Source organism: Symphalangus syndactylus, chromosome 23 (genome assembly GCF_028878055.3).
Source record: "Symphalangus syndactylus isolate Jambi chromosome 23, NHGRI_mSymSyn1-v2.1_pri, whole genome shotgun sequence".
Taxonomy (NCBI): domain Eukaryota; kingdom Metazoa; phylum Chordata; class Mammalia; order Primates; family Hylobatidae; genus Symphalangus; species Symphalangus syndactylus.
In genome coordinates this window covers 38,064,304-38,073,354 of record NC_072445.2, presented here as the reverse complement: position 1 = coordinate 38,073,354, position 9,051 = coordinate 38,064,304, and the positions used below count along the sequence as shown (strand labels likewise).

Genomic DNA, 9,051 nt, shown 5'->3' with positions numbered 1-9,051 from the left:
TTCCTGCTCCTTCTACGCTGCAGGTACGCGCGGGCCGGGCGGGGCGGGCAGGGGGCGGGCGCGCCAAGACGTGGGCACCTCCTCACCCGGACCCCGGGCCCCGCCGCGCCGCCTCCTGGCTCCCCTGGCCGCCAGCCCGCCCCGGCCGCACCGAGCGTCGGGCTCCGAGGTGGGAGCGCACCCCTCCCCGCTCCCAGGACGCCTCAGTCCTCAGCACTGAGCTTGGCCACGCGCCCCTAGGCGCCCCCCACACCCTGGGCCCCGGAGGGCCGCAGCCATGAGTGAAATGTCCAGCTTTCTTCACATCGGGGACATCGTCTCCCTGTACGCCGAGGGCTCCGTCAATGGCTTCATCAGCACTTTGGGGTGAGTGAGCCGAGCTCCAGAGGGGCGCGGGTAAAGAGGCGGCGCCGTGGGCTCTGGTGCCAGCTGCGTGCGTCCAGCAGCCGCCGTCCCCCGACAGAGGGCCTGGACGTCCCCCTAGTCTCAAGGAGCGGGAACGGCTCGCCTCCTTCTTTTAGAGAAAGGAAGTGAAGTGTTTGCTCAGGTAGGACTCGGGCGCCCTACTGGAGTTGGCAGGAGGAGCCCCCCTCGGCGCAGCCTCTACCCTCCCGCGCACGCCTTTGGAGGGGGCGGAGGGGCCGAGGCTTCCTTTGCAGGTGGTACGGGGGGCGGGCAGGTGGGTGGCTGGAGGCTGAGTTGGGGAAGGGCAGCCGGGCCGAGACGTGCCCGGCTCTGAGGGTAGGGCGGAGCTGTCGGGAGTGGGCAGGCTCAGCTTGGAGCCTGTAATCCTCTATTACCGATCCCGTGGTGCCTTTGAGGGGTCGCACCTCCTCACAGCTCTGTCCCTGTTCCTCCCAGCTTTAGTAGGAGTGTCTTCTTAGCCCTCCCCTTCCAGGCTTCAAGGTCCTGGCCAGCTGCCCCTTCTCCCCGCCTCTCCCATTCAATTTCCTGCGCCGGTCATCTGGCGCCCTTGGGTCCTTGGTTCTAGCTTCTCTCCAGCACTTCACAAACATTAATTAATTCTGGCCGCCACCTCCCAGGGTCTGGATGAACAGGGAATCAATTCACGTCCCTGGAGAGGGCCAGGCCTGTAGCAGGGAGAGGGCAGGAGAGAAATTAGGTAGAGAGGATGGGTTTATCTTCAGAGGAGCAGCTGGGTGATTCGCTGGATGGGAGCATAGGTGGTTTCTCCAGCCAGACTCCAGGGCAGGGTTGGCTACCTTTGTCCCGTTTTTCAGTCTGGGGGCCTGGGTTAAATTGTCTCATCCTCCCAGCCACACATGGCTGTCCTCTAAGGTACACCCACCCTCCTCTGCTGATCCACTCAGTGGGACCAGCCAGCCGTGTGGTGCCTTCTCTCTGATGGCCTTGGAAGACAACCTGGCACCCTCAGCTCAGTACTGATGCTGGACAGGGCCTGGCTCACCCCAAGCCTGGGAGGTGAGGGGTCACTGGTGTCTCCCAGGGTTGCTGGGAGTTTAGCTTTCATCTCGATGTAAAGGGAATGGATTGTGGGATTGGAGGGCTGGCTCTGCCAAGCAGGGAGTTCTCACCTGGCATTCCAGCGTGCCCTGCTCGCCTTCTTGCAGAACCATCCAGGTCCCTACTGGTGCCCTCCCCTTCACACGTGGAATCCCTGGTTATTTGTCCCCACTTCCACTAGATCTGACTTCTTCCCAGCTCCCTAGAGGATGGGGGTGGAGCCACATCTGGGCCAGCATCTGTGCAGGCCTCCTCCAGAGAGCAGTGACTAGGCCCTGGCTGCCCTGAGGCCAGGGCTGCCCATAGTAGGTACAGAGTAAACACCTCTGATAAAGCTGAGGGAAGGAGGAGAGGGTGTGGGGGCTGGGAGGGACATAGGGAAATATCGTGGAAGTCCCCTTCTAGTGTCTGAAGAGCACCAGGGACTTCTGGGAAGTGACCACCTCTGTTGCTTAGTGCCTGGCTTGGGGCTGAACACATGATGATTTTCAAGCGCCTGTGAGTTTTTTTAGACAAGGTCTCACTTTCTCACTCAGGCTAGAATGCAGTGATGCAATCTCGGCTTACTGCAGCCTCGACCTCCGGGGTTCAAGCAATCCTCCTGCCTCAGCTCCCAAAACTAGCTGGGACTACAGGCACATCATCACACCCGGCTAATTTTTGTATTTTTTTTTTGTAGAGACTGGGTTTCACCATGTTGCCCAGGCTGGTCTCCAACTCCTGAGCTCAAGCAATCCGCCCACCCCAGCCTTCCAAAGTGCGTGAACCACCGTGCCCTGCCTAGCACCTGTGAGATTTAACAAAATCAGGGAAAGCATCTTATTGCTGCTTCCCCTGCCCTCGTGCAGGCCTCACTCCCTCACAAAGGATTCCCTGTGTTGCCTCCACAACTTCCTCCCACCTTGGCCCTTCCCGCCCCAGGAACTGCTTCCTCCAGTCCACCTTGATCCTGGGGCAGATACTGGTGACCTCTAGAAAGCCCTTCTACGCCAGGGTGCCCCTTCCCTGTGCAAACACCTCCAACATCTGATGTTCCACCAGCGGACGTCCACCCTCCTAGCATGGCTTTCTAGCATCGGCCTGTGCAGGTCTGCCTCATAATTTTCTGGGGCTTTTTCACCTTCCCACACCTGGAACTCCAGGTGCACCACATGACTGCAACCTGTCGAGCGCTCTCAGTCTCTTTACCTTTGCTCTTGGGTTGTTCCCGCCCTTTAGCAAGTCTCCACCTGGGTAAATCTGTCCCACCCTCTAAGGCTTAATGCAAAGTGGCCTCTTTTGAGAAACCCAGCTTCCCCTACCCCAGGGCAGAATTAACCCTTTGTCCTCTATGCTTTTGAACTGCTTTGTACAAACCACTCTCTGGTGTTCCACACATTGGAGGCTTCCCTGTAGGCCCATCTAATGCTGGGCACCTTGCCAGGATTAACACCATTCATATATTTAGCAGGTCCACAGGCACTGTACTGGGTGCTGGGGACTTGGTGGTGATTAAGGGAGCTGTGCTTCCTGCTTCCTTGGAAGTTAAGAGTCACAGAAGGAATGATTTGTAAGTGCTGTAAGTAATAGTCCAGCAGCTTCAGCGTCACCAGGAAGCTTGTCAGAAATGCAGAATCTCAGACCCCGTGCCCGTCCTACTGAATGAGAATCTGTATTTTATTAAGATCCCCAGGGGACTGGTGCATTAAAGTATGAGGAGCCTTGCTGTGAGTGATTTTCTCTCTGCCCCATCCTCAGAATCCTTCTGCCTCCTTTCTGAACTCTGCTCCCCTCTGCTTTTCCCGAGGCTGTTGGTGCCCATGTCTGTGAACCCATAGGCTGATTTGACTGAATTCCTGGGCTAACCCAGTGCCCAGTGTGTGGGCCCCAGGAGGTATCCAGTAAGGGCTGGATAAATGAATGTGTTGAAGGCAGGGGTGGCCTTGGTGGGCAGATGGGCCAGGTCACCTGGGAGATGGGAAGGGGGCATTGGCTGGGGAGGGAGGCAGAGGCAGCATTCAGATTCTGGCCAGAGCTCTTCAGTGCAAAGTGGAGGAGGCCAATTAGAGCCTCCTGGAGAATTTGAGGTCCTGGTGAAGATTGTACATTAACTCTAGGTGGGAAGGACAGGAGGGGTCTGGGGAGTGGATCCAGGAGCAGTTGAGACTGCTGGCCGGCAAGGGAAAGCAGGCCCACGCCTGTTCCTGGCAGGAGAGCAAGGCCAGTGCCACTGCTTTGTCCCTCACCCTAGGTGGGAGCAGCAGAGGCCAGGGCTGGAGTAGCTGATTAGGGCCAACAAAAAGTGGAGGATTGAGTGTGTCCTCAGGCCAGTGGCCAGGGAGAACTGGCCGTGGGTACACAGGGTGGACCCGTCAGGATCTCGAGTCATCTCTTGAAGATCTCTTTTTTTTTTTTTTTTGAGACAGAGTTTCACTCTTGTTGCCCAGGCTGGAGTGCAATGGGGCGATCTTAGTTCACCGCAACCTCCGCCTCCTGGGTTCAAGCGATTCTTCTGCCTCAGCCTCCCAAGTAGCTGGGATTACAGGCATGTGCCTCCACACCCGGCTAATTTTGTATTTTTAGTAGAGACTGAGTTTCTCCATGTTGGTCAGGCTGGTCTCAAACTCCTGGCCTCAGGTGATCCGCCCGCCTCGGCCTCCCGAAGTGTTGGGATTACAGGCGTGAGCCACTGCTCCTGGTGAAGATCTCTTTTGAGTACCTGGAGAGGTGGCCCCAGACCCACAGAAAGTAAACTGGGGGAGTGCAGGTGAACTGGGTCTTGGAGCTGAGCTTTCAACATTTGTCAAAGTGCCTCTGCCCACCCATGGCTCGGCCTTGGAGCCTCATTTGGAGCTCTCGGGGCCCCTGGACCTGGATCACCCAGGGCTGGGTAATCATAGTGAGTAGGAGACGCTGCCTCTTACCCATGGGGTTCCCTGTCTACCTGCCAGCCTGACCTGCTTCACTGGAGGTCAGGACCCAAGAAGTATGTATGGGGGTGAATATGGAGGAGCATATAGAGCATATAGAGGTGAATATAGAGCAAGTCTCCAGGCTCAGGATCCCTAGGTCGGAAACCTCAGAGGCATAGCTCTCAGGAAGGGTGTCTGTTTCATGTTCCATCACCAGCTTTTTGGGTGGTTTCTGTTTTGTTTTGTTTGAGATAGGGTCTTTGTCACCCAGGCTGGAATGCAGTAGTGCGATCTGGGCTCACTGCAGCCTTAATCTCCCAGGCTCAAGCAATCCTTCCACCTCAGCCACCCGAGTAGCTGGGACTACAGGCATGTGCTACCACATCTGGCTAGTTTTTGTATTTTTTATAGAGACGGGGTCTCCCCTTGCTGCCCAAGCTAATCTCAAACTCCTGGGCTCAAGTGATCCTCCCTCCTCGGCCTCCCAAAGTGCTGGGATTACAGGCATGAGCCGCCGTGCCTGGCCGTTGCTGGGTGTTTTGAACAAGGCCCTGCCTTCTCAGAGTGAGTTTCTGTCAGCCTGCATTATCCTCTAAGGTGCTCTGGCTGTACCTGAGAATCGCCTGGGGATTAAAAAAAAAAATTTCAGCTCCCAAGTCCCATGCCAGACCAATTGAATCACCATCTCTAGGGCTGAGGTCTGGGTGTTAGATTTTTAAAAAGTTCTCCAGGTGGTTTTAATGAGTACCTGGGGCCTGGATCCCTGATTTGAGGGCCCTCCCAGGCTGACAGGCTGTGAGGAAGCCTGCCTGCTAGGTCTACCTGCCCCTCAGCCTAGAAGGCCCATCTCTTTACCCTCATCAGACAAACATTTATTAGGCATCTACCATGTGCTAGGCAAGGCACTGTTTTAGGCACTGCAGAATCAGTGGTAATCAAGGCACAGGTCCAGCTTGTTCCATTCTGTGCAGCGGGGCCCTTTGAGCCTTAAGTCTCTGAGACACATGTAATTCCAGGAGTGGGCGACTGCCTTTCCCTTGCTGATAGCATTCCCTGGGTGGATTTCAGACCTGTCTTGGCTTTATTTTTATTTTTTTTTTTGGAGAGAGTTTTGCTCTTGTTTTCCAGGCTGGAATGCAATGGCATAATCTCAGCTCACCGCAACCTCCACCTCCCAGGTTCAAGCGATTCTCCTGCCTCAGCCTCCCAAGTAGCTGGGATTACAGGCATGTGCCACCATGCCCGGCTAATTTTTTTGTATTTTTAGTAGAGATGGGGTTTCTCCATGTTGGTCAAGCTGGTCTTGAACTGCTGACCTTAGGTGATCCGCCTGCCTCGGCTTCCCAAAGTGCTGGGATTACAGGCGTGAGCCACTGTGCCCGGCTTGGCTTTCATTTAACTGTGATTTCACTGGAAGAAGATGTTAGACTTCTGTTCTGTACCCCAAGGCAGATTCTTGGTCTTAGCCTAATCCATGCAACTCATTTTTTGAAAATATATATATTTTTTCAGATTAAAAAAATAATATATATTTCATGGAGAAAATGTGACAAACTCAAAAAAGTGATCTGTAATACCACTATGGCTTACGTGAACATTCCCTATGACCTTCTAGCCTTTTATATTCATAAATGAACATTTACAAACAATATCAAACTGCACGTATGGCTTTGTACCCTGTCCTTTTTTGGACATATATAGTGAGCTGTATTTTCCCATGCCAACACACCATTGTTATGGCTGCACAGCCATGGTATGCTGTACCTTAATTTATTTAAGCAACTCTAGTATTCAGCATTCAGGCTGTTTGTAAATTTTTGCTGTTAAGAACAATTTGCCCTGAACATCTTAGTGCATACATGCCTGAACAGTTGTCTAGTTATAGTTACCCTCTCAGGTAGTACGTTTCCAGAAATGGAGATCAAAGACAAAGTACACCTTTATAACTCTTAGGCTGTCTAACTTTTTTTGTTTCTGTGGTGGTGGAGGGGTATAGGAACAGAACTTGGTGCCACAGAGGGTGAGACACGATTCATGTCATGTGTGAGTGTTGCACTAGCATGTGGGGAGTAAGACCAGCCTCTGCCCTTAAGGTTAGGTACTAGGCACTTCCTGGGCAGTGCGAGGATGTGATGGAGAAGGGATGAAGTGGAGAGGGGGTGGTGTGGGGTTGGCTCAGCCTAGAACCAGTGCCACACATCCACCTTGGGACTCCAGGGTCTCAGGCTGCATCCAGCTGCTCGGCCTGAATCCTGCTGGCCTGAAAGAATCCTGCTGGAGCCACTTGCTCACACTCTGCCCTGCCCTACATTCCTGACCCCGTATCCCCTCCCTAGCTTGGCCCATTGGGGCGGTGGCTTGGGTTGGGGGTGGGGACACATGCTGAGTTTTAGGGTAGGGCCACACCAGCTTTCTGTTTTCAGCTTAGGGGGAGGTTTCTGGGTTTGGATGACCTCTGCACACATGCCTGGAGTCCCTGCATGTCCACCCCCAGCCCTGCTCTCTAGACTTCACCCCGTGTGGGGCTGGGGCACCCCTCTCTGGGAGTGAGGGCTGCGTGAGTGGAGGGGAGGAAACCTGGGGTGGGGGAAGGAGGAAAGCAGAACCCAGATCTCTACTAAGTTCATAACAGACTTCTGAATTCGAGCTCTGAGCCCCCTGGGTATGTCAGGCTGGTCATGTGAAAGGTGCCAGTGGCACCCAGCATTTGTACCTGCAGTCACAATTCCCTGCAGTCAGGACCCCTGGCTTGGAGAGCTTGGGGTCACCCAGCAGGGGACTGAGGAGAGAAGGTTGTAGGGCCTTTCAGGCTAGGGACTGTGAGAGAAATCGTGGGTGCAGAAATGAGGCTGGGCGTTCACAACAGAGTGAGTCCAGGGTGTGGGCTGGGGATGGAACTGGGTGGAGCCACATTACAGAGGGATTTCCACTTGGGGAGACAGTCAGGAGAGACTCATTGCAGAGGCTTCAGTGAGGGAGTAAAATGACCAGAGTGGTATGTTTTTTTGGTCAGCAGGTGGGCAGAGCCGGAAGGGGCTGTCAACACAAATCTCAGTCCAGGAGCAGCTGCAGGTGCTTGAGGCAGACACCTGTGCATATTTGGTTAGCAAATTGCTCTCCCCATCACTCAGCCAGCCAGCCAGCCAGCCATTAGCCCTTCCCGCACAGTGCAGGAGAGCCCTCTTCTCCAGTATGAGTCTAGAAATAGATGATGGGGGTGATATAGGTAATGGGAAGGAGAATTAAGTCTGTGTCTCAAAGTTGATGATGATGATGGCAGTGGGTAGACTTTACAGATCACTTACGTTGGGTGGCCCTGGCCTTTACCTATGATCTCACAGCCTGAGGCATAAATATAATTCAGGCAAAGTAGCGAGAAGCATTTAGAACACCAATTTGCTTACCACCTAGACTTAATCATTGTTTACAGTGGTCACATTTGATACGTGTATTTTTTGCTGAAGTATTTTATGATAAATTACATACATTGCATCTTTTTTACCTGTACATATTTTATTATACATCCCTATGTAACTACCGTGCTGTGATCACACCAATTAATAGTTTCCTAATAGCATTCAGGGCCCAATCCATAGTCAGATGTGCCCATTGTCCTCAGTGGTACGATCAGAGTTCACTGTAACCTTGAACTCCCGAGCTCAAGCGATCCTCCTGTCTTGGCCTCCCAAAGTGCTGGGATTACAGGCACTGAGCCCAGGTTCAGTCTGTGTTTGACCGACCATTGGTTTCTTTTTTTTTTTTTTTTGAGATGGAGTTTCCCTCTCATAGCCCAGGCTGGAGTGCAATGGTGCAATCTCCGCTCACTGCAGCCTCTGCCACCCAGGTTCGAGTGATTCTTCTGCCTCAGCCTCCAGAGTAGCTGGGATTACCAGTGCCAGCCACCATGCCCAGCTAATTTTTGTATTTTAGTAGAGACGGGTTTCACCATGTTGGGCAGGCTGGTCTTGAACTCCTGACCTCAGGTGATCTGCCCGCCTCAGCCTCCCAAAGTGTTGGGATTACAGGCGTGAGCCACCACGCCGGGCCTGACCATTGGTTTCTTTAAATCAGGATCCTAGGCCGGGCAGTGGCTCATGCCTGTAATCCCAGCTCTTTGGGAGGCCGAGGCAGGCGGATCACGAGGTCAAGGGATCAAGACCATCCTGGCCAACATGGTGAAACTCCGTCTCTACTAAAAATACAAGAATTAGCTGGGCGTGGTGGCGCGTGCCTGTGGTCCCAGCTACTTGGGAGGCTGAGGCAGGAGAATCGCTCGAACCCGGGAGGTGGAGGTTGCAGTGAGCCGAGATCGCGCCACTGCACTCCAGCCTGGCAACAGAGTGAGACTCTGTCAAAAAAAAAAAAAAAAAACCATCGAGATCCTGTCAAGGTACTCGTGTTACATTTTCTTATGCCTCTTCAGTTTCCTTTAATCTAAAACAGCGCCCCGCCCCCATCTCCTTTTCCACCATGAACACTGAGTTTCTGGCAAGGCGGGGTTGTGGTGCAGGCTGCTTCACTTTCTGGATTGATTTGTCAGGGCTGCCTTTGTTGCTTTGTTTCCCAGAGAGCTCTGCGGAGGTTTGGAGCCAGGGCGAGCTGGCCTGAGGGTCTGCCCTGCCGAGGGTCCTACAGCCTCAGTTACTCTGTCAAGTGAGAAAGACTGAGAGAGTCC

At 53.7% G+C, this 9,051-nt stretch overlaps 1 protein-coding gene across 2 annotated transcripts in view; it reads left to right on the top strand.

The window, feature by feature from the left end:
• The first annotated feature begins 235 nt into the window (after nucleotides 1-235).
• The window catches only part of ITPR3 (inositol 1,4,5-trisphosphate receptor type 3), a 75,227-nt gene continuing 66,411 nt past the window's right edge, over nucleotides 236-9,051 (top strand). The window contains exons 1-2 of one of the 2 annotated variants that reach the window (XM_063632333.1): nucleotides 277-366; nucleotides 2,165-2,573. In XM_063632333.1, coding sequence (XP_063488403.1) covers nucleotides 2,515-2,573 — 59 coding nt within the window. In that variant the 5' untranslated portion in view covers nucleotides 277-366; nucleotides 2,165-2,514. Of the gene's footprint in view, nucleotides 367-2,164; nucleotides 2,574-9,051 lie in introns of both variants that reach the window. The other variant, XM_055264699.2, reaches the window with a different exon arrangement.